The sequence below is a fragment of the Gopherus evgoodei genome, chromosome 3, assembly GCF_007399415.2.
Source record: "Gopherus evgoodei ecotype Sinaloan lineage chromosome 3, rGopEvg1_v1.p, whole genome shotgun sequence".
Lineage (NCBI taxonomy): Eukaryota > Metazoa > Chordata > Testudines > Testudinidae > Gopherus > Gopherus evgoodei.
The window spans coordinates 122320308-122345305 of record NC_044324.1 but is presented as its reverse complement, the minus strand read 5'-3'; the positions used below and the strand labels follow the sequence as shown (position 1 = coordinate 122345305).

Below are 24998 nucleotides of genomic sequence, written 5' to 3'. Positions count from 1 at the left end.
CAGTAGTGCAATATTTAATGTTGATAGTAAAGTTGACATTATTCAGTTTCAAAATCTACACTCCCCTGAGATGAATGGGGCAGTTCGCACATCTCAGAGCTATTATTTCAGGTTGTCTTCACAACAGTAAAGGCCAGAAGCAATTTTATAATTGAGATGATCAGTTGCAAATTCAACAGGTACCATATCACAGCATACACAGTGCAGATTTCATCAATGTAAGTTCACAAATGTGTCTGTTCCCAGATAGTGAAAATAGAAAAAGAAAATTTGGTCTCTTTCAATTATTAAAGATTTACTAAACAATCTTAAAATGTCAGTAGAGAAAAAAAATTGCCTTATAAAGTCTATTTTGCAAAATGAGTGATCATAACTATCTGTTGGGAATCCCAGGGTTATCTTGGAGTCATAGCATTTAAGGCCCGAAGAGACAACCAGATCATCTAATCTGACTTCCTATGTATCAGAGGCCACTAACCACCGCCCAGCCACTGCCACATCAAGCCCAACCAACAAAATTAGACCAAGTACTATAACCCTCAGGAGAATTAGTTAGTATGTGCCACAGGAAGTGAGGTACACCAATGCCTGAGGCCTCTTCGACGCCAGGTAAATGATTCTATGAGCGATACCCAGATGATCCTAGAATGCAGTCCATACCCTATATTGCAAAAGAAGGTGGGCGAAAAAATCCAAGGTGACTGCCAATTCCTTCCTGACACTGAATTTCTAAGCAAGACCCACCTGCCAAGTACATGAGGACCAGCTCCCTGAATCAATTGTCATCTCTCCAGCGGGGCCATCTTTGATGCTCCAGAGGAAGGAGACAAAACCGAGAATACATTGGGGGAATAATACATAGCATCATGAAACTTTCTGATAAGCAGCCTCCTGACTTTGTTGTACAAAAATGCATTTACAAATTTTTATGAGTTTTCTGGTCCCTCATTTATGCTTAGAAGTGTCTTTTGGATAGGTTTTTGGACCCTCTCATCCAATAAACTCAGGTCCAACCCTTCCGGATTGGCTGAAAGTCTCCCGGAATTGATCTCCTGGGGGCTACTGAAATCAGTCTGGGAGATTTTAATAGGCCGTTATGTCTGGTTAGGAGCACAGCAGACCTAAGGCAGACTCCCTACCTGCCCTGGCTCTGCATGGCTCCCAGAAGCAGCCAGCATATCCCCCTGGCTCCTAGATGCAGGGGCGGCTAGGGGGTCTCTGCACATTTTTCCCACCCCAAGCACCAACTCCACAGCTCCCATTGGCCAGAAGCTGCAGCCAATGGCAGCTGCGAGGGCAGTGCCTGCAGGCACCAGTAGCATACAAAACTGCCTGAGCCTAGGAGCCCGACATGCTAGTCACTTCCGGGAGCCCACGCTCCAACCCCCTTTCCTGCACCCAAATTCCCCCCCCCAGAGCCTGCATCCTAACCCCCCCCACACACACACCCAAAGTCCCTCCCAGAGCCCACACCCCCTCCTGCACTCCAACCCCCTGCCTCAGCCCAGTGAAAGTGCATGAGGGTGGGGGAGAGTGAGCAACAGAGGGAGAGGGGATGGAGTGAATGCAGGCGAGGTCTTGGAGAAGGGGCAGGAGGCAGAGCAAGTGTGTTTGGGTTTTGAGATTAGACAGTTGGGAACCCTAACCCCTTCTATATTTGTGTGCACATTTGCCTGCTCTTTGTCACTTTCAGTTCTGCTCTGGCTGCTGCTGTTACTGTACACACCATTTGTGGAGCTTACTGGCAGGCATGCATCAAACAAAAAAATCAACTAATATATCTAAATTGCTGTCAAATGCACAGAAACTAAAATGTTCTAACAGTACTATGCACAGAATTTTCAGACAATATGTTTGTCAAATGGGGAACATCCTTTCTGAATAGAGTAACTGGGTACTATACAATACAATGAAACGACATACAGATCACATTCAGTAGAAAACAATTAACCACAAATTTAAAAAAAGTCAGTTTGATATCTTTCAGGAGAAATTTGAGTAGTTTATTTTGCCCAATCAGAGCCCTTCAGCATAATCAGACATTCATATACACATATGAACATTTTTCTGAAACATTAATGTATAATACATTTTTCATTTAAAATACCAGCTGCACAGGTATTTTTTATTTACAAAAATATTCCATACTTAATTTTAACTCTTTTGTTATGATGACAGTTGAATTCAAGTACAAGTAAAATAACTCTACACAATCTAACATTTGTGTTTTGTAACAGTACAATTTGCAGTTCATATGAAACTCTATTTGTAGACAGATGGATTTGCAACCCTATCTAAAATGCATTTCCCAGTAATAACCCTCAAGAGCTAGGGGAGCTCAGCAAGACTTAACTGAAAAATAAATTGTGATGAACAAAAAACCCAGAACAAAATTAAAAAAAACACAATACACATGTACAAATATACATAAAGCAAGAACTGTACCACAAGCATGCTTACCCCAAAAGTGGGCAATATTAAAAAAAATTACCAATGTTTTTCATTTTTCCATTGTGCTCGTACAATGAAGCAGTAGCATAACTAGAAAGCAGCATATTTCTTCTAGTTCTAACCACTGAACCATAATGGAGCTCAGGTCTACAGTAACTTAGTACTGTTTATTTACATTTTAAAAAGGGAATATTTAAAATAATGTTCCCCTCTCTTGCATTGCCTGTTGCTGAATATTATTGGTGCTCCATATACAACTCCTTACATGTTTTAAGCAAACAAAGTTTAATGTCTATGAATCACTCTTGACTGGTAATATATAACAAGTATTAATAAAAGGCATGCAACTGTCAAAAGAAATTACTACAGTTGCATAACAAAATTAAAATAGTTTTTTACGAGCTTTAACTTGAAAAAAGTAATACTGATTTAGTCTCCTCTCGTATTTGATTATTTTCTGATTACATCTCTACCTTTAACTGCTATCTCTGGGCCTGGAATTCATTACTCTTTCCAGTAGTGTAAAACATTCCAGAAATACACTGCTATCTTGAAACACTATAACCAAATATAAGGTTTACAGTACATTTATACAAGACACATGATGATTAGAAATGGGCATAATTTAAACAGCTTTGCTTTTCAATGTAAGTTAAACTGTCAAAATGAAAATAAAGTTAAATCAGTTACTTCAGCTGATCCACATATATTTTTCACTTTATCTTCAACCCTCCCCCTCCCAACAGTTAATTTCTGTCTACAAAATATTTGAAATTTTTGAAGTGGCAGTAAAGTCATTAAAATCCACAGGAAAAGATTCACATAAGACTATATAGGAAACTGGTTAGAATGAGGAAAAAGTGCAACTGAGAAATTACTCTGTAAAGGAAGGCAATCATTGCACACGATTCCAACACCACACATCAACAAAGCGCTGCAATTGCAATCCAATTTCCACCCAGGTAAATCCAACCATGAATCGAAAAAGGAGGGCACTTCAGCCACAGACAATATGCTTTTTAAAACATTCTGAAAACATAATATTGATCAGCGGGTACAAAACTGATGAAGAACCAAAATTAGTGAACTACAAAAGGAAAACTTTAATTGACAAATACATAAAACTCCCTTTTAATATTTGGAAATTTATTTAAAAAGCTGAAAAAAACACCTGAAAAATTAGTAGTTTTATTTTTATATATATCTTAAAACAAAAAAATTATGGTACTTTCCCTTCCCTTTATTTTGGAATGTTCCAAAAGGGAGGTTACAGTAAGTATGATTCATTTCTGCAGAATATTTCTAAAGAAAATGGGCTTTTTTTTGTTTAGTAATTGTATCTCTGTATGAGATATGAATTATTTTCTTATTATAAGCTTAAAACATAATTTTGTATGGATAATATACATACTTTTTAAGTACGTTGACTTAAATTTTAACACAAGTTTTTAAAATTAAAAGTAAAAGTGTACATATATAAAATCTTCTTTTAAAACAAAGTATTTTATAACAGTATGTATAAATATAAGATTGCCACTGTATGATCTTGAAACAAATTTGAAAGTGTTGTTGTAATTTAAAAACCACATATGCTGACACAGGGTAAGTGCCTTTCATTAGATTCTATATAGTATATATTTATATACACAATGTTTGCTGACTTAAAGCACACATTTTCTAAACTATATTCTAAACTGTAATTATCAGCTGTGAAGACTACTCTATTCTAAGTGTTGTGTATTGTATGTGTGTGTTTATATACAAATAACGAATCAGAACTACAGAAATATGGAATGTCAAATTGAGGAATAATATACCAAGCTTTTAAAGTGCAGGAAATAATTTCAAGTTTAAAGTTCAGGTCAGATCAGTGCTATTTATTAAGCCAGGAAAAAAAATTCACTGCCAAAAAAAATCACCTTTGGATATAGCTTTCTAATATAATTGTCATGCAAGGAGTATCTCAAGCAAAACGTACGTATAAAAATAGACAAAGAATAGAGTTGTAAATTAGTGTAATTCTTTCCAACTGACCATTTTCCAAAGAACAAATCTTTTGAGATGGTGGTGGTAGTTTCAGACTTATTTGGAATACACTTATGTTTATATGAAAAAACATTCATAAAAAATTACAACTTGGCAGGATTTCTAAACTCAAGAAATGCTTCTTCAGTTTAAGATAATTAAATTAAATGTGATACACATTATTTAACACAAGTAGCAGCAGTTTCTTGCACTTCCATAAAAAAAAAAGAGAAAAAAGTGTAATAGTTCAGTTGTATTCTGATATTTTTCCAAACACAGAAAAAAAGGTTCAAACGACTGAAAAGCTAATCAACAGGATAAAAGGTGGCATCTCCCCTCTTTGTTTGAAATGTGGCTTCAATGTATAAAATTTGTCCAGTAATAGCATATAAAATGCCACATAGCTTCTGTATCACAAACTTCCTTCCAAGGAAAAACACTGACAAGCAACATTTTAGATTAAAAAGCAATTAAAATTGGTTATGTAGTCCCTATAATTGACTAAAGAGCCATTGTGGGTTCATGTGGTAAACAACAATCATTTCACTAATTTTTCAAACTAAGTTATATACCATGACACATGGGAAACAAACGATGCTAAGGAAAATGAGACTCCTCACAGTGCCTAAGAAACAGACATCTTCCTTGTTCTAGTATATGCTCTCTCATTCCTTCCTATTTTGCTTTGCTTGCTGATGGCTGTCAAATGCTTCATTCTGGGAAGACTAAGCAAGACTTCCCTCTTAATCTGATGGGAGCTTCCATGGATCTGACATCAACTTTTGATAAGCACTGCTAAGAGCCTCTCTCCCAAAGACTGATCAGAATATCTTCTTGGATAGATTCCTGTTGCCCTGAAATGCAGTTCCACTGGGCGAAAGTAACAGAACTAATTTGAATTTAAGGGTGAGGGAAAAATTAAACAACCACTTCAGAATTTCTTTTTAAATTGATCTAATGTAAGTTTATCTGGTTTTCTGCTGCTGGACTGCAAGCAAATACAAGATTAATTTATATTGAATATACAGTAGGCAAACTGACTGCAAAAATGAAATAGGTAATACACAGAAGAGATTAAACAAACGTGTGGCCAAAACAACCGGAGCTAATATAACTCTTATCTATGTGGAGAACTATCAAGAATTTAGAATGCTGCTGCTTTGCATTTTCATGTCCACATCAGTAACTATTCTCTTTGGTGGATCATTTTTTTTCCTAACAAAAATTTAAATACATTGTCAGACTTGTTATTTTGTGTGATACAGCACAGAATGGCAGGATGTGTGGTACAACCTCAAGTACTGATAAACCAAAAGGCAGTCAGTGAATTCCATTAAGTTCCTCACCCCAAGATAAAATTAAGTTATTTCACCAGTTTCTATACAAATTCTGAACACATTTTCTGGGACAAAATTTACAATTTTTTGAGCTGTATAAGAATAATTAACCCTTCACATCTTGCATCTCTCAAATTATAAGCCAAGTTTACTATAAGCTTATATACCCATGACAGAATTTTCAATTAGATAAAAACAACACATTTTGCCCTGGGAATACCTAAAGAGGAGTGCATGACAAACATACAGAGCTAAGGTGCTAGAAGGAGTTTATCTTAATGATTCAATATGGGAAACTTTTCAAAAGAATTCTCCGTTATTTTCTAACTATTCCCCCTTGCAAAACACAATTAGTCACTATTTCCAATTAGAGATTAAAACAACAAAATCACTCTGTTTTTACAATGCAAACATTTTCTTCTAAGGGATTTTTCTTCTCTCTTTCCTTCCAATTCTGTTCATCCCTACAGTTATGGCTTCCAGTGCAGCAGTCATACACCAACACAATATGCTGCTTTGATTTAGCACAAATGCTTAATTTTTTTCCTGCCCAAATTTAAAGAGTGGTCCTCCACTTCATGAAATACTGAGAACCTCTTTATTGTTCATTTTTAGTATCATACCCATTAACTGAAAACAGTTTTGCAGACTAACTCCAATTTTTTGAAGCTACTGAGATACAGTCTTGAACAGCAGCTCTACAAACAGGATTTAAGAAAAACTAAAAGACTTAGAGATACTTAACATTAGATGCTTGCCCTTATCCTTGAAACAGCATCTTCACTGAGTTTAAAACTGTTTCAAACCTGAGTCCAAGGTTATTTGATTTGGTAATAAAGAACTAAAGGGGGATATAAGTTAGCTACAGTTTTTGCTTAGAACCATCTCAACAAATTTAATTAAATGGCTGTAAAAAGATATTCCATTAAACATTTATAAAAATTCACAGGATGAATGAAACTGATAGCCAACGTCAAACGTTTTACAAACTGAACCAATAACTAGTTGGTTTTTTTGGGTGGGAGGGGGGAGGTGGGAGGGGGAGCAGGAAAGATTTAGCTGAATAGAAAGAAGACACATAAAACACACTGAAGTATTCTTCTCACCACAATGGAGATGTTTTCACTTTTCACTTCGCACAGCAATAACACACATGAAAACTCCCAGTATGAAACACAATTCAGTCATGTTATTCACTTGATTTTTTTTAATGCAAAAATGTTTTATCCTTTTGTTTTGCACTTGACAGAATATGATGTGAATACAAGAATACTAGATCAGGGGTCCTAGAAGAGACTATGAACAGGTCAACTGTATATACATTTTCAATATGGATCTTTCAGACTTCCAGCTTGTCTGATCAAAGAGATGGTAGCAAACAGAGTAACTCTTCTTCAGTAATAATGGAAGGGAGGGTAGGTGAAGTCAGCTATTTATAGTTCAGTAAGACAAACAACTTTATTCCAGCTTTTGGACCCCTGATTTATTGCCTCTCCTCACAGGAGGGTGAAACACTGACAGCAGTTACAACAGAAACTTTTGGCATATGACATATTAACACAGGATTGATCCTGCATTGCCACCACCCATCTTGCATCTTTTTCCCTTTGCCTCTCTTCTCCAAGTGTCCTGTGTCACCTGTTCTGTTCCCAAGCTCTGAGTAAACCCACAGCTACGACAAACACTCAAGTTTTTGTGTGTGTCTGTTTTAAATATAATGCTCCTCAGTTAAAGCCATATGACTGAGGTAAAACTATGTATGATTTGTGCTAGGAAACAACACTATCCAATTGATAGTGAATACTCCTCCAACTCCAATGGTCCTGCAGAAATTAATTAAAAGAAAAAAAAAAGGACATTTTTCCCCCTCAAGATAAAGTTAAATTGATCTATTTGGATGTAGGTTGTCAGAACTGGTACCACTTCTTATCCTTGTACTTCATCATCATCTAAAAATAAACAAAAAAGTAAAGATATAAATACAATTAACATTTCCAGACAGTGCCTGTCAATGTTCCTTCCCCACTCTGAACTTTAGGGTACAGATGTGGGGACCTGCATGGACACTTCTAAGCTTAATTACCAGCCTAGATTTGGTATCGCTGCCACCACCCCCAAGCACTACTTTTCTTCCTTGGGTAGCCTTGAGAGACTTCACCAATTTCCTGGTGAACACAGATCCAAACCCCTTGGATCTTAAAACAAGGAGAAATTAACCATCCCCCCGCTCCTTTCTCCCACCAACTCCTGGTGGATCCAGATCCAACCCCCTTGGGTCTAAAACACAAGGAAAAAATCAATCAGGTATTAAGAAAAAGGCTTTTATAATTAAAGAAAAGAAAGGTAAAAGAAAACCCTCTGGGAGAGATTAGCATACCAGCTACTCTCACAGACAACAGATTCAAAACACCGAGGATGTTCCCCTGGGCAAAAATCTTAATACACACAAGAATACCCAAATTTGATAATTCCCTTAATGGTACCAGGACAAGTTACAAAGAAAATAAACATAAACCTATTTATCCCTTTCTAAAACTTACTACTCTGATAAGAGGCTGGTTCCTTGATCTTTTTCACTCTGGCTGAAACTGACTACACAAAGGAAAACATCCCTCCTTCCTTTTGAAGCATCTTGTTCCCCCATTGGTTCCTCTGGTCAGGTGTCAGTTAGACTAGGTGAATTTCTTAATCTTTTACAGGTGAAAGAGGCATTAATCCTTAACTATCTGTTTATGACATGCCCCCCCCAAATCTCAGACAGTGTTGAACCACACTGGCGGTGATTTCTTCCTAAAACTTTAGAAAACACAGATTAATAAAACACATGCACCTTTACATATACTATGAATTATGTAAAACTACAAGATCTTTTACATTTTACGGACAATTTAACCAGTCAACTTTGGGAAACTTTCACGGGAGAGTGCATCAGCTACTTTGTTAGAAGATCCTGAAATGTGTTGAATTTCACAATCAAAATCTTGGAGAGCTAAACTCCATTGAAGAAGTTTTTTGTTGTTTCTGTTGGCAGTATGAAGCCACTTTAGCGCAACATGGTCAGTTTGTAGCTGGAAATGCCGTCCCCCAACGTATGGGCGTAGCTTTTCCAGGGCATACACAATGGCGTAGCATTCTTTTTCACTGATTGACAGTGGCTTTCCCTCTCAGACAGTTTCTTGCTGAGAAACACGACAGGAGGGAATTCTTGATCCAGTCCTTCCTGATTTAAAACTGCTCCTACACCACGCTCAGATGCATCTGTAGTTACTAGGAATGGTTTGTCAAAGTCTGGGGCCCTTAGCACAGGGTCAGACATGATTGCCGCCTTAAGCTGGTTAAAGGCCTTGGTTTGAAAAAGTTTATAATCGTTCCTTAGGCATTTCAGCCACCACCTCTGCTAAGCGTCCACTGAACTGTGGCCTCAGCTCTGTCATGTACTGGTCTGTAGAGATGCTGTACCCAAGGCAGGCCCTTTCAGAATTTTCTGAGAAGATCTCAGTATCATCACCTGCCTTGTAGGTGGGGAATTTTCTGGGATGGAAAGCAGTACCTGGCGAAGGGTTGTTAGGATTGGCTGGTACATCCTGCTTAGCCCTTGCTAATTCCAGTTCATGCTTTCTCTCTCTTTCCCTCGCCTCCATCTCTTTTTCTCTCACCTCCATAGCTCTTTTGTGGGCAGGCTCAGCCCTGGCCATCTGTCTGTCATTTTCCTTTTGGCTCTCCTCAGCCTGGAGTTTAGCTAGTTCTAGCTGCTGTTGGATGGTCTTTTTTCCTTTGCCTGACATTTTCCCCTGCTCTGCCTAAGCTATCTTGGTTTGCGAGGTTAAAAAAAAAAAATTCCACAGCTTTAAACTGGACTTCTCAGAATGAGAAAGAGACCTGAAAAACTGGTTTGTAACTTGTCTTTTGCGAACTGTTAATTGCCCTCCAGCTAAGCTCAGCTGGAAATCCTTTCTAACAAAACCTTGTTAGAAAAACCTTTATCTGTTTGCCTTCAGGGTCTCTCTCCTTCACTGCTTCCCCAGCATCTCAAAGGAGGAAAAAAAATCTGGCTTTTGGTTCCTAAAAAATCCCTCACCGCTGCTCACCATGTCAAGGTTCCTTCCCCACTCTGAACTTTAGGGTACAGATGTGGGGACCTGCATGGACACTTCTAAGCTTAATTACCAGCTTAGATTTGGTATCGCTGCCACTACCCCCAAGCACTACTTTTCTTCCCTGGGTAGGCTTGAGAGACTTCACCAATTTCCTGGTGAACACAGATCCAAACCCCTTGGATCGTAAAACAAGGAGAAATTAACCATCCCCGCCCCTCCCCCCTTCTCCCACCAACTTCTGGTGGATCGAGATCCAACCCCCTTGAATCTAAAAAACAAGGAAAAAATCAATCGGGTATTAAGAAAAAGGCTTTTAATTAAAGAAAAGAAAGGTAAAAGAAAACCCTCTGGGAGAGTTTAGCATACCAGCTACTCTAACAGACAACAGATTCAAAACACCGAGGAAGTTCCCCTGGGCAAAAATCTTAATACACACAAGAATACCCAAATTTGATAATTCCCTTTACGGTACCAAGACAAGTTACAAAGAAAATAAACATAAACCTATTTATCCCTTTCTACTCTGATAAGAGGCTGGTTCCTTGATCTTTTTCACTCCGGCTGAAACTGAAACTGACTAAACAAAGGAAAACATCCCTCCTTCCTTTTGAAACATCTTGTTCCCCCATTGGTTCCTCTGGTCAGGTGTCAGCTAGGCTAGGTGAATTTCTTAACCCTCTACAGGTAAAAGAGGCATTAACCCTTAACTATCTGTTTATGACAGTGCCACAGACATGCAGAAATACAATCACATAAAAGACAGTCAGTTCTTTATTTTTCATTATCTCACAAAGCTTTTTAACGTGATGAATTTCTCCAACAGTAATATCAGCAGATTCCATGACAAATCTGCTAAGGGTGAATATGCTGCTGCCTTTCTGGCTCCTGATTGTGAGGGTGACAGCTCAAAGAACTCACCTCATGAGCATGTTTAGAGAAAGACTCAGCACTACTTAGCACAGCAGCCGTTCTTTCGTCCAGTTCTCCTAGTTTTTGCCCTCTTTCATCTAGTGCAATCCTGGCTCTTGCTAGTTCACCAGATACTCCAGATGCTGATCCTTTAACACCTTCAATACCACCAGGCCCTGGGATATGCTGAGCAAGACTTCTTGATGCCTTTCCAGATGCTGATTCTCCAACTATATATATTCAAGGAACAAGATACCCAAAACAGAAAAATAAAGCTTTCTATAAACTGATTAACTTTTCAGTGGTAACATTAGACACTGTTTAACTCCAACTTCAAAGCAGAAAAAATTAGGAATTTAACTCCAAATGATCATCCATTTATTCGTTCTGTTTGCCTAAAACAACAAACAAATACTGCTGTTTAAAAAATTCTATTAACCTCACTTCATATGCTACTGTAAAATTACTACTTTTTTCATTAGCCAAAAGAGAGGCCAAATTATTTTTCACTTAGGACACCAAATAACTAATGGCAGACCTGATTATTTGATATTTGTGAGGTCAGTTAATCAGAGAAAAATAATTTTTATAGTAATCTGTTTAAGTCTTAGCTTAAGAAAACAAAATAGTGTCAGATATCAAAAAGAAAAAAATTACTCGTAATTTCTGGAGCATTATTTTTTTAATTTCCGTTTCAATTTATTCTTACTGCGATCAGAATATGCACATTTCTGGTTGAACGGGTTGTTGCAATATCTTGAGATTTTCTGGTCAGATTTTATATTTCCATACTGAATGGTTCTCATTCCATTTAACAATATAGGATTATATTACTGAGTGCTTATCAAAAGAATGGCATCAATGAATTGTTTCATTTAGATTGCAAGTGGAACATGTAGTGAGGCCTATAGTTAAAAACTACTATTCTGGAGACATTTTCAGATACTTCTATAACTTTGTCAAATTTTTACGTTTCATTCAGAAATTTGAGCCAAGACAGATTTGCTGTTTTTGAGAAAAGCATGAGTGAAAACACAGATGTTTGCAGTTATTAAAAAAACCCACACATTTGTGGACATTTTTATAGATAGGTCTAGAGCAGAGGTTGGCAAACTATGGCCCATGGGCCACATCCAGTGAGATCCCTCCTGCTCGGTCCCTGAGCTCCTTCCCCCAGTCCCTCCCCTGCTGCTCCTCCTCCCCCCCAGCCTGCCCTGTCACTAGCACAATCCTTTAGGCGGCGGAGCAACGAGCTCCTGGGGCAGTGCAGCTGCAGAGCGCGGCCTGTCCTTGTACTCCGTGGCGCGTGGCTGTAGCAAGTTAAGTGGTGAGACAGAGATATGTAATGAATGAAGCACAAACAACTCCTGCCTCATTCGCTGTAGAAGAAGTTAGATGCTGTGAATGAATAAAGAAGAGATGGTCCTGATCTCAGCCTCATTCATAAATTATAAAGCCAGAAGGAAGCACTGTGATCATCTAGTCTGATGTCCTGTACAACAGTGGTTCTCAACAAGGGATCTGGGGCCCCTGGGTGGCTGCAAGCAGGTTTCGGGCTGGCTGCCAAGCATGGCCGGCATTAGACTCACTAAGCCCAGGGTAGAAAGCCTAAGCCCTACTGCACGGGACCACAGCCTGGGGCCCCGAGCCCCACCACCCAGGGCTGAAGCCAAAGCCTGAACAACTTAGCTTCGCAGTGCTCTGTGTGGGACCCTGGGAAATTGCCCTGCTTGCTAACCCCTAATGCCGCCCTGGCTTTCATATGCAGAAAAACAGTTGGGCCATGTAGTTTTTATAGCATGTGCAGGGGGTATGGCTCAGAAAGAAAAAAGGTGTACAGCACAGTCCATAGGACTTCGTGAATTAGTTACTGTTTGAAATACAGCAAATCTTTTAGAGAAAGGACAGTTACCTGTTCCGTAACTGGCGTTCTTCGAGTGCTTGCTCATATCTATTCTGCAGTAGGTGTGCGTGCGCGCCATGTGCACCGATGCTGGAAGTTTTTCTCTTAGCAGTACCCATAGAGGGAGCGCTGCTGCAACCCCTGGAGTGGCGCCTCTATAGCGCACTGTAAGGGGAGCCACGTGCTCCCCCCACTCTCAGTTCCTTCTTGCTGGATCAACTCTGACAGAGGGGAAGGAGGGCGGGATGTGGAATAGACATGAGCAACACATCTCGAAGAACGCCAGTTATGGAACAGGTAGCTGTCCTTTCTTCTTCGAGTGATTGCTCATGTGTATTCCATAGTAGGTGATTGCAAGCTATGTCCGATGGAGTTCTCAGATCCCCTGACTGAAGCACAGCCCTACCGAAACCAGCGTCATCCCTGGCATGGGAGACGATCACATAGTGCAATGTGAACATGTGTACTGAGAACCCAGTAGCGACTCTACAGATGTCCTGGATAGGGACATGGGCCACAAAGGCCGCCAATGAGGCCTGAGCCCTTGTCGAGTGAGCCCTTATGACAGGTGGTGTGGGAACCCCTGCTAGGTCATAGCATGTGTGGATGCACAATGTAATCCACCGGGAAAGCCTCTGGGTGGAGATCAGTTGACCTTTCATGCGCTCGGCCGAAGCCAGTACTCTGTGCACATTGAGCATATGGAGGCAACGTTCCTCATTAGAGGCATGAGGTTTGGGGCAGAGGATAGGCAGGAAGATGTCCTGGCCCATGTGAAAAGTGGAGACCATCTTAGGGAGGAATGCCAGGTGTGGGTGGAGCTGAACCGTGTCCTTGTGAAAGACTTTGTAAGGGGGGGGTTGCAGGTCAGGGCCCTGAGCTCCGAGAGTTGCCGGGCTGACGCGATGGCCACGGGGAAGGTGGCCATGAGCTTGTGGCCAGCGGTTTGAATGGGGGCCCCATGAGGCGGGATGACACCAAATTTAGATCCCACTGAGGGACAGGGGCTCTAGATAAGGAAAGGACTGGTCTAGCCCTTTGAGGAAACACCCGGTCCTGGAATGGGAGAAAACCGAGCAGCCCTAGACTGGCGGATGGAACGCCGAAATAGCCGCCAGGTGCACCCTGACAGAGGAAGGGCCAGGCCTTGAGTTCTAAGGTGAAAGAGGTACTCGAGGATAAGTTGGAGCGGGTGGACATTGGGGAAGTACCCTGCTTGACCGCCCACCGGGAGAACCTGTTAGGCTCAGCATGTGGATGGCTTTCTACTGATGAGAAGTACACGGCTGACCCCTTCCGAACACCTTCTCTCCTCCACATCTAGCCATTGATCAGCCACACTGTCAAATGGAGGGTGGCCAGATTGGGGTGGAGGAGGCAGCCCTGGGAGAGTAGGTCCAGGCGGAGCGGCAATGGCCGCAGAGGGGCCATGAGCAAGCCCAGGAGGGCCCCGTACCACTGTTGCTGGGACCAAGCTGGGGTGATCAGGAAGACGCATGCCTTGTCCATTTTCACTTTCTCCAGGACCTTGCCAATGAGGGGAAATGGGGGAAAGGCATAGAGGAGTTGACCTGACCATGACAGGAGGAAGGTATCTGAGACCCTGTTCCTCCCCACCCCCCTCTGGAACAGAACTGGTGGCAATGGCGGTTCTGATGGATCGCAAACAGGTCTCCTTGGGGAGTGCCCCAGGCTCGGAAGAGCTGGTGAATGACTTCTGGACTGGAGCAATCACTCATGTTGGGAGGAGAAAACCCTGCTCAAGCAATCAGCCTGTGTGTTGCTGATGCCTGGCAGGTGGAAAGCCTTCAGGGAGATGTTGTGGGCTATACATAACTCCCATAGGCTGAGGGCTTCCAGGCAGAGGACCTCGTTCCACTTTGCCTGTTGATGTAAAACATCGTGGCGATGTTGTCTTTGAGTACTCTGACCATCTTGCCGTGCAGCTGGGAGCTGAACGCCACACAGGCTAAGCATATCGCCCTGAGTTCTCTGACATTTATGTGAAGGGACAGCTCCATGGCTGACCACATCCATTGGGTCTGAGAGTTCCCTATGTGGACCCTCCTGCCCAGGTCTGACGCATCGGACACTAGGTCTAGTGATGGGGTCAGGTCCTGGAAGGGAACTCCCTGGAGCATATTGGCTGGGCAGGACCACCATTGTAGCATGGTGATCACCTGTGCCGGTACCGAGGTGACCTTGTCTAGTTTGTCCCGGGCTAGGGAGAACTGAGGCCAACCAGAGTTAGAGGGGCCTCATCTGAAGCCTGGCGTGGCGGACCACGTACATGCGCGCCACCGTGTGGTCCAGGAGCTGCGGGCATGCCCTGGCCATGGTGAGAGAGAACTCTGTGACCGAGCCTATGAGCCCTTGAAGGGTCTGGAACCTGTCCAGGGGAAGGGAGGCTGTGGCCTTGGAGGCATCCAGGAGAGCACCTATGAATTCTATAAAAAGCGACAAAGAGTCCTTTGGCACCTTATAGACTAACAGAAGTATTGAAGCATAAGCTTTTGTGGGTGAATACCCACTTCATCAGACGCAATACTTATGTTAGTCTATAACAGTGGTTGGCAACCTTTCAGAAGTGGTGTGCCAAGTCTTCATTTATTCACTCTATTTTAAAGTTTTGTGCCAGTAATACATTTTAACGTTTTTAGAAGGTCTCTTTCTATAAGTCTATAATACATAACTAAATTATTTTTGTATGTGAAGTAAATAAGGTTTTAAAAATGTTTAAAATTCATTTAAAATTAAATTACAATGCAGAGCCCCCCGGACCGGTGGCCAGGACCCAGGCAGTGTGAGTGCCACTGAAAATCAGCTCACGTGCCGAAGGTGGCACGTGTGCCATAGGTTGCCTATCCCTAGTCTATAAGGTGCCACAGGACTCTTGCTTTTTACAGATTCAGACTAACATGGCTACCCCTCTGATACTACGAATTCTATGCGCTGCATTGGAACCAGTGTCGACTTAGCTTCATTCGCTAAGAGGCTTAGGTTGGCACACATAGCTAAGAGCAGGTCCATGTGGTTTTGTACCTGGGACCACGAGTTGCCCTTGAGCAGCCAGTTGTCGAGATAGGGGAATAGCTGTACCCCTTGGCGTCTGAGGTGGGCCGCCACTACTGCCATACACTTTGTGAATACCCTGGGCACGATGGACAAGCCAAATGAAAGGACCGTAAATTGGAGGAAGTGTCTGTGCCTCTTGAATATATGAATATGGAAGTAAGCGTCCTGAAGATCCAGGGCTGCATACCTATCGCCAGGATCCAGAGCGGGTATGATACATGCCAGAGAGACCATGTGGAACCAACATTTTGTCATGAACCGATTGAGGTCTCGCAGGTCCAGGATGGGCCTGAGCCCCCCTTTCGCCTTGGGGATCAGGAAGTAACGGGAGTAAATCTCTTTCCAATTCCCACAGAACCTTCTCCACAACTCCAAAGCTGAGAAGCAGACCCACTTCCTGTTGTAGCAGGGATAAATGTGATGGATCCCCCTTGCCGTTGAAGGGAGGTGGCAGGGAGGGCAGGGTGAGACAATTGTAGTGTGTAACCCTGGGAAATGGTGTTGAGGACCCCTTGGTCCGATGTTATTCGGGACCATCCCGTAAGGGACGCACACAAGCAGTTGCTGAAGGTAAACTTTATTGGTAGGAGGGTCCTCTTGGGGGTCACCGGAGTACCCTCCTGCAACCAACCAGTCAAAACTGCCTCTTGCCCTGCTGCTTGCCCCTGGAGGGCCCAGGCTGTGGGGCAGAGTGAGACTGCCTCTGAGGTCGCCTCTCTTGGGTCTTGGACCTCTTGTAGGCAGGCTCGTATTTTGGCTGCATGCAGGGACGGAGGCCTGTGTCTTAGGTTTTTCTTTGGGTGGGATGTAGAGCCGAAGGGTTTGAAGGGTGGTACGTGAGTCCTTCATGCTATGGAGTCTCACGTCTGTTTGTTCTGCAAACAGGTCCTTGCCGTCAAAGGGAAGATCCTGCATCACAGACTGCGCCTCCGCAGAGAGCCCAGACAGCAGAAGCCATGATGCCCTGCGCATGGGCACAGCCGAGGCCATGGACCAAGCAGCCATGTCAGCTGCATCTGACGCCACCTGCAGAGCAGCCTTGGTGGCAGCGGCAGCACTCTCCTTCACCAGCACCTTAAAATCCTTCCTTTCGCGTTCCAGGAGGGAGGGCTCGAATTTTGGCAGTGACCCCCACAAGTTAAACTCATAATGACTGAGGAGGTCCTGGTGGTTGGCCACCCGGAGCTGGAAGCTGGCAGACGAATAAAACTTCCTGCCAAATGAGTCTAGTTTTTTAGAGTCTTTATTTTTGAGTGAGAGTCCCGGTTAACCCTGTCTTTCCCTATGATTTATGGACTCTCCATCACTAGGAAGTTGGGGGCCTGGTGGATATGAAGGTATTCATGCCCTTTCATGGGTATGAAGTATTTGCGCTCTGCCTTTTTCAATATCAGCGCAAGGGAGGCCAGCGTTTGCCCAAGGGCACTGGAGATGTTAGCCACCCCTTCATGCAGTGGGAGGACCACTCTGCCTGGTACCGAGGACGAGAGCACGTTAAACAGCGAGTCTGAGGGTCCCTCCATCTCCTCAGCTTGGAGTTGGAGACTGGATGCTACTCGCTTTAGTAGCTCCCGATGAGCCCTGAAGTCCTCCTGCAGTGCAGAGGGGGTTGGGGCTGCAATTTTGTCATCCGGTGCGGAGGAGGGGGCCAGTATGGGGCTCTGCACATCCGCCAGTGACACAGAATCCACCCCTTGGTTGGACTCCTCATGCAGTGCTGAGGATCCATGACCCGCTGATCTATCCCTCGGAGGTCTGGATAGTGCAGCTCAAGGAGCCTCCGCTGCCCTGCTATTGACCAAGGGCCTGGCTGGGTGTGTGCAGGGGAAGTCAGGGGGTCCACTGGCACCACTGGCCTTGCCACGGGGGCCCTTGCCATTGACTCTGGTGCGGTACCGGCAGCACCAGCTGGCTGGGTTGGCCTGGCTGAGTTGTAGGGTGCTGCGTGGAGGTCGGGGTTACCAACGACCTATCGGTGCTGTGGGAGCAGTATGAGAGGTGGTACTGAGAGCGATATCTGCCATGGGACTGGGACTCTGACGTCGAGGAACGGTGCCACTTTGAGCTGTTACTCCTCGAGATGCTTTGACACGTAGATCCGCAACGACGGTGAGCTGGCGATCCCCGCCGGGGGCTGTGGGCATGGTGCCTCGAGGCGAGAGCTGGACCGTGACCGGCGACGGCACCCGTGTTGGGAGCGGCTTCAGTAGCTCCACTGAGAATGGAAGCGTCTACAGCGTCTGCACCTGTCCTGCCGATACTCTGTACTCGGCATGGAACGGTGCCTGGAACTCTGCTCTGACGGCACCAGACCAGACAACGTGTTGGGCAACAAAAGCGGAGGGTGGAGGCTGTGTCCTGACAGGACACTGAGCGGGCCCAAGAGCGATCCCCTGACTGGAATCTGCGTCGGATCGGTGTCAACTGATGAGAGCCCAGAGGTGGCTTGCCTCTAGATTGGGGTCCGGGTGCTGGCGGTGCCCCTGGCACCTGCAGAGTCATAATGTCTTTGGCCACCTGCAGGGCCTCCAGCGTCGAAGGCATGCGGACGTCTGGAGAGGCCTGAGTTGATGTAACTGGGCTGCTCCGCTCAACCTGAGTTGGCCTTTTGGAGCGACTGGGAGAGGGGCGGGGAGAGACTGGACTAGGACTGCCCGACACAGGTCTAGCCTCATCCTTTGCTTTCTCTCAGTGCCTCAGAGGATGGGGTCTTTCTCTGCTTCTTGAACGGGGAGTGGTGCTGGCCAGCGGAAGGTGCTGGGAGATTGATGCACACTAAAGACAAAGTGCCCGGTGCCGATTCCGCTCAGTGCACTGGGGTTGGGGCTAGTGCCGACTCCATGAGAAGGGCCCAAAGTCTAATGTGCCTCTCTTTTTTAGTTATGGGTTTAAAGGACCTGCAGATTTTACAGCGGTCACTGATGTGAGATTCGCCCATGCAGTGGAGACAGTCAGCATGCAGGTCACTTCTAGGCACTGAATGCCTGCAAGACTCGCACGATTTAAACCTTGGGGCCCGGGGCATGCCCTGGCCTGAACACCGAGTAACTAACTAAGCTGAAAACTTTACTGAACTCTCACACACACACACACACACACACACACACACACACACACACACACACACACACACACAGGTACTCCTAACAACGAAACGAGTTCTGGGACGAGCTGCAGCAAAGCTGGAGCAAGTAGTTCCAATGCACCATTGCTGGCAGCAAGAAGGAACTGAGGGTGGGGGGAGTGCGCAGCTCCCCTTATAGAACACTATAGAGGCGCCACTCCAGGTGTCGCAGCAGCGCTCCCCCTACGGGTACTCCTAAGGGAAAAACTGCCAACACCGGTGCACATGGCGCACACGCACACCTACTGTGGAATACGCATGAGCAAGCACTCGAAGAAGAAACATCCAACCTTGATTTAAAGATTTCCAGTGATGGAGAATTACCAAGACGCTTGGTCAATTGTTTCAATGGATATTGTCCTCACTGTTAAAAAAAGTTATGCCTTATTTCTACCTGAATTTGTATAGTTTCAATTTCCAGCCATTGGATATTGTTACATTTTTGACTGCTAGACTGAACAGCTCATTTTCAAATTTCTGTTCCCCATGAAGATACTTACAGAATGTCATCAGTTCTAAACCTTTAATCTTTCTTGTGGTTCTTCTCTGAATTCTAATATCAAAATTCTGAAATCTAATAATCAGCATCCTTGAATTATAGACATTAAAACTAGGCACAATATTCCAGTAGTGATTGCATTAGTGCCAAAACAGAGATGTGACTATATCATTTCCTACTCCTACTCAAATGTTCCCGTTTATATAGCTAAGGATCACATTAGCCCTTGTGGTCAGCAATGCATCGGGAACTCATGTTCAGCTGATTCTCCACTAGTATCCCAAGATTGTTGGTTTTTTTCCCCACCACTGCTTCCCAGGATAAAGTTGCCTATTTTCTAAGTATGGTCTACATTCTTTGTTTTTAGATTTATAACTTTACATTTGGCCATATTAAAATGTGATCCAGATCTTTCTGTATTACTGACCTGTCCGCTTCATTATTTACTACTTCCCTCCCATATCTGAGTCATCAGTACAGTGGATGGATGGTGCTCAGTGAATCAGGTATGAGGTCACATATGAATGGCGATGATGAACACAATTATGTATCAGCTGTTTTATTTATTACACCATCCAACCCCTGCACAAATGAGGCAGAAGATTCAGTGGAAAGCAATATGTGATCTTGGACTTAAGGATTTCATTATATTGCATATAAATAAGAGTTATGTTTGCACACGAAATCTTATTTCCTAGTTTCCGAGTGCTTCTCTTTGCAACATTAATCTTCTTTTAATGTACAATTTGTATAGAATATTTAAATACATTCTGCATGGTTCACAACTTTCCTCATGTGGAAATACTCTTCAGAATAAAAAATATGAACTTACAGAGGTCTTCTCTGTCAAGTGACTGTGCACCACCTCCAAACAGGCCTTTAAAGAAACCCCTATTTGGGGCTTCTGGTGTTTCTACTGGAGTGAAGAGCTCACCCAACATTTCCTTTGTAATGAAAGAAAAAATTATTGCTACAAAACTCTTATAAAAAACACAAGATTACTGTAGTCCATTTTCACTTTAACCATCTACCTTTAGGGTTTGCAATTTAATAATGCAACATATTCACACTAGGACAGAACTTTTCAGCAGATATTCTGAACAATTGTCTTCTATGTTTGGCAGTATGCCTGAACAGAAGTAAAAAACAGATCAGGAAACTCTTCCAAGTCATCTGCTAACTAATAGTTTGAGCTTGTAATACAGGAGTACTTGAAAAGTAATATTTGAGAATAGCCATGTCTTCCCCCAACTGAAAATTGGGCAACACTAACTCTTTTCCTGCTGAAACTACATTTACCATGTTCCGTTTATGTCTAAACTTATGTGCAGTTCATGTTCTTCTGCCTAATTTTTAAATATTGGATATTTCAAGACATCAAGTCATTTTCATAGCTTCTGATACACAAGTCTGGCTATCTAATATTTCATTGTGGCACCATGTCTTCATTATATAACGAGCTGCCTTTACGATTTTTTTCTGACTTCTAATATGCAAAACATACAAATTCAAGAACATGTAAATCAGGTCCAATTAAAACAAACACTCAGCTTCTCTTCTTTTCACTTACAGCTGTGGCTGAAAAGCTGTCTTAGTTCTGGAATTTTTAAAATGAGATAACATTAGGGTGGACAGCAATTGGATATTCATGGATTCACTTTTGGGAATTCTAGAATGAAATCCTGGCCTCACTAAAGTGAATGGGAGTTTTGTCATTGACTTCAATAAGGCCAAGATTTTACCCCACTGTGTTACTTGAAAACTCCTACAAAATGTTATCCTTTCAGGGACATTTTTCTCATTTGGCTCTGTTTCACCCAGAGGCTCATGAGCATGGAAAAGAACTGACCCAACAGCATGGGAGCAACAGTTTTCATGAACTTAACTCTAAATAGATACTATATAATAGTATAAGAATATGTACAGTGCACACATTCCTGATGGATGTCAGAGGATAGATTTCTTTTGGTTTCTATCCCAGAATTTCTGTTTCTGCATTGATATTAAAATTTGCACTTAGTGGCATAAAGGTATATGAAAACACCCATACCTTTGAGATGCTGGGTCCTCCCTAGATCCCCACTCTTGGGTCCCATTCCTTTTGTGGGAAGTAGACATAATGGTGCAATTTTCAGGAACACTTGGTGCGCCTTAACTATTCTACCATTAAAATTAGCATTAAATTCAATAGGAGCAGAGTCAGTACAATGCTGACTGCTTTTGAAAATCTCACCCAAGATGCTTACATGATATTCCCAAGGCAGCCAACACAAACACTGAAGCGTACACAGTATACAATGCATCCTGGTATTTAATGGTCAGTTCCATTTTTATCTAAATTATCCTTATGAAAGTTATAAGCCCAGGACAGATGACTAAGTGGACTAAGAATCAGGCTTGAATGCTTACATGTTTCCAGCTATGCACTGATGTTGAAGATCCCACAGTACTTTTCCAAAAAAGGATAATGCCCTAATCCTGCAACATGTTGCTTGTTGCATGTGCATCTTCCACAGTTCCAACACTGCGGGAATTCTTCCCTATCCAGAACTGGCGCTTGTGGAGTCCTTTTATGCTGCTCTGGGCCTTTTATTTGTTATATGGGACCAAAAAAGAGATGAGAATCTCATGCTTCGTCTCTGAAATTTCTGCAACGTAATGCGTCAATCAAAATGCCTTGAGTTTGTGCTCCCTGCCTCTGGCAGCATGTATCTTTGATTACTACCATTTTGACTGGAGGAATTTGAAAGTCCTTAACTGCAAGAATTATCAAGGAAGTTTCACATGGAACATGACTGACAAAAAAAGGAAAAGACGCCCCATGGACGTACAAAGGATGTTTCACACCACCATTTGGGAGAAAGGGAACTGAAGCATGAGAGATCATGATGTGTTATGCACTGTAAAGCCCTGCAGTGCACCATAACTTCTTTACAAGGGGTTTTAATCTACCATGTGATTATCAAGAATTAAGATCTGACTCCTGTAGAGGATACCTACTTATGAAGAAACAACAGCATTAACAGTATAATCTTTACCTGTAGGTTTTCACAAGTTTCTTGACTGTATGTGATTCTCTGAATTTCTGTAGGTGAGACAAGATACAACGCCTGTCCGTTGTTCGTGAAGCAGAATGTTCTGGCTATCCGCATGTTGGTAAGTGGTAAGTAATATACATCCAACAATGGTCTTAAACTTGGCAAACTTGCGAAGAGAATTAAAAGATCATTTAAGTTTTACCTTATTATTATTGTTGTTCAGTTTCTCAATTTCTATTTACAAACTGTATTACACTCTTCTTCTCCTTTTTAATCATGTTACTAATAGTACTGCAGTAGACTGGTAAGTATAATTCAGTGGGGGCATGAAACCTCAGTGATAACAAACAACATGTAGTGAACCAGGAAGCTCCTTGATTTTAGACCTAGCCCCCTCCTGCCCCCTGATAGTACAAAAGTTTATTGCCTAAAATTTAAAGTAGCATTGAACAATTAACTTCTAGCACAAAATTTTACTGCCCTTCCATATGAATACAGACACACACACTTTTAAACCTACACTATAAATTCAAGATAGGTCGCTTTTGGAAGAATTAGAGTTTCACTAGAAGAGACTATTTCATTGTGTAATTTTTTTTTTAAGAGCATCTATTCTATTCATAGGGAAATGAGCATGGAAAGTACTCTCAAAAAGAAAGATTTCTACCATCTTGGTGTGAACTAGTCTCCCCTTTTCCCTAATCTGGTTGCATTTCAAGAGGAAACAAATCTTACCTACCTTGTACTTTTTATTTATTTATTTATTAAATATATAACCTTGCAGGATTCTCACTTCTTGGCCTCACTAGAACAAGTCAGGCTGAATTCTCCAAAAGCAGCAATAATGGGCTAGACCATAAACCATGCCCCGTACTGGTGATCACATACAATCTCTGGGCTGTTAACATCATCCCATGAACTTTTCAATCAGCTTTTTATGTTATTGGGAAGCATTGCTTTCCTGCAACCCCACCCCCTGAAATAAGTTAGCCAATCATAATAAAATGACTAAAAAGATTAATTACTCAACACAAACAAAGATAGGCCACCATCTTAAAGTTCCCTTAGAAACTTGGGTGAGAGAGCAAAAACTCATGCAATAGGTTATCTTCAGAGTTGAAGAATTACATGCCAAGTAGTTTCCTTCTACTCTAAAGATACCAGCTGGTAGGATTCTAACTCCTGGAGATCAAAAAAAATGTAAAGGCAAAAATGAAACTATAACTAGCAGTAAAGAAGAAAAAGGGTAATAGTAACAACATGTACAAGAAGGTTTTTTCTTCATATAAGATGTCTCTTCAAAACATCAAGCTTATCAAGCCTGATAGCTTGTTGAAAACAAAATTTCAAAAGCATAGCCAACTAAACGGACATCTCTTAAGAAACATATCAAGGAGGTGGAGAGTTTGGGCTGCCCTGCTTCAGAAATAGGTTCTGCAGGAGAGAGACCAGAACAGGATTCCTCTGTAGGGGCTGAATTAAAACAGTATTGCTTTGTAAATACGTGGTGCAGGGTTGAAGTGGCTGGCCTGCATGCATCTGAAACAGAAATAAGTGAAGACAGAGAGGAAGTTGCTTTAAGGTTAATTAAGCCAATATGTTTTTCCAGCTTCAAGCTAGGTCAATCACAGATATCTTAGTGATAGATATCGAACAAAGCAATACATTGGGTGGACTTTGTGTGAGGTATTCAGCCTCCTCCATTAGAATGGAAGGAACTTTTAACATTATAGGCCTAGAAAAGGGCTTTGCCAGGGCATGTGAATATGAGAAAAATGTTGTCCTGCCAATATGCTCAGTAAGGTGGAGCTCCATCACTACTTTGAAGGTGACTCTGCAGCACCAACTTATCCTCGTAAAGCTTGGTCTAGGAGGATCAGTTACTAGAGTCTGAAGTTCATGCACTCTGCAAGCTCAAGTCTCTGCCACAAGGAAACAGTGTTTTAAAAGGAACAACGTAATTTGTCAGGACAATATTAACGTTTCATGACATAGGAGGCATTTTAATTGGAAAGGGTGGTAAAATGTGTCAAGCCCTGGGCCCCTGCATGAACCTGATGATGAGAGGCTATGGAAGCACTGATCTACCTTTGACCAATGAGCAGTAAGTCAAAGCAGCTACCCAACGAATTTAGATGGAGCTAGACTTTAGATTAGACTCACACAGGTGAAGAAGGTTGTTCAAGAAGTTTCTGCACTACACTGTGAATAGGTTGCATTTGGAAATGCATTTCCTGGTCTGCTACCAGGTCACTGAGGCCGGAATATCATACTGTGTCATACTAATGGGATGTGAAAGGCCATGTGTTGTATGCTTCAAGGTCCACTGCAGCTGCCTCACAAGGCCAAACATTTGTAGCATCATCCAAGATGCGACTTGCTGGCTTTTGCATATCCTTTCCGCCAGACCAGTGGTCCCAGATCCTGCCAATCCATTTTAAATATTTCAAGTTAAATGAGATATTTATGATCACTTTCTTTGACATTTTAATTAGCCATCATTTTGGATGAATTTGTTAATTTAGAAATAGTTATACTTG

General features: G+C 42.5%; 1 protein-coding gene across 5 annotated transcripts in view; it reads right to left on the bottom strand.

Annotated features, from left to right (window-relative positions):
- Positions 1-1981: 1981 nt before the first annotated feature.
- The window catches only part of STXBP5 (syntaxin binding protein 5), a 196670-nt gene continuing 173653 nt past the window's right edge, over positions 1982-24998 (bottom strand). For all 5 annotated transcript variants that reach the window (XM_030556525.1, XM_030556527.1, XM_030556528.1 and 2 more), the window contains 4 exons: positions 22459-22624; positions 20253-20364; positions 10829-11049; positions 1982-7762 (listed from right to left, as the gene is read on the bottom strand). In XM_030556525.1, the coding sequence (XP_030412385.1) occupies positions 7721-7762; positions 10829-11049; positions 20253-20364; positions 22459-22624 (541 nt within the window). In that variant the 3' untranslated portion in view covers positions 1982-7720. The remainder of the gene's footprint in view (positions 7763-10828; positions 11050-20252; positions 20365-22458; positions 22625-24998) is intronic.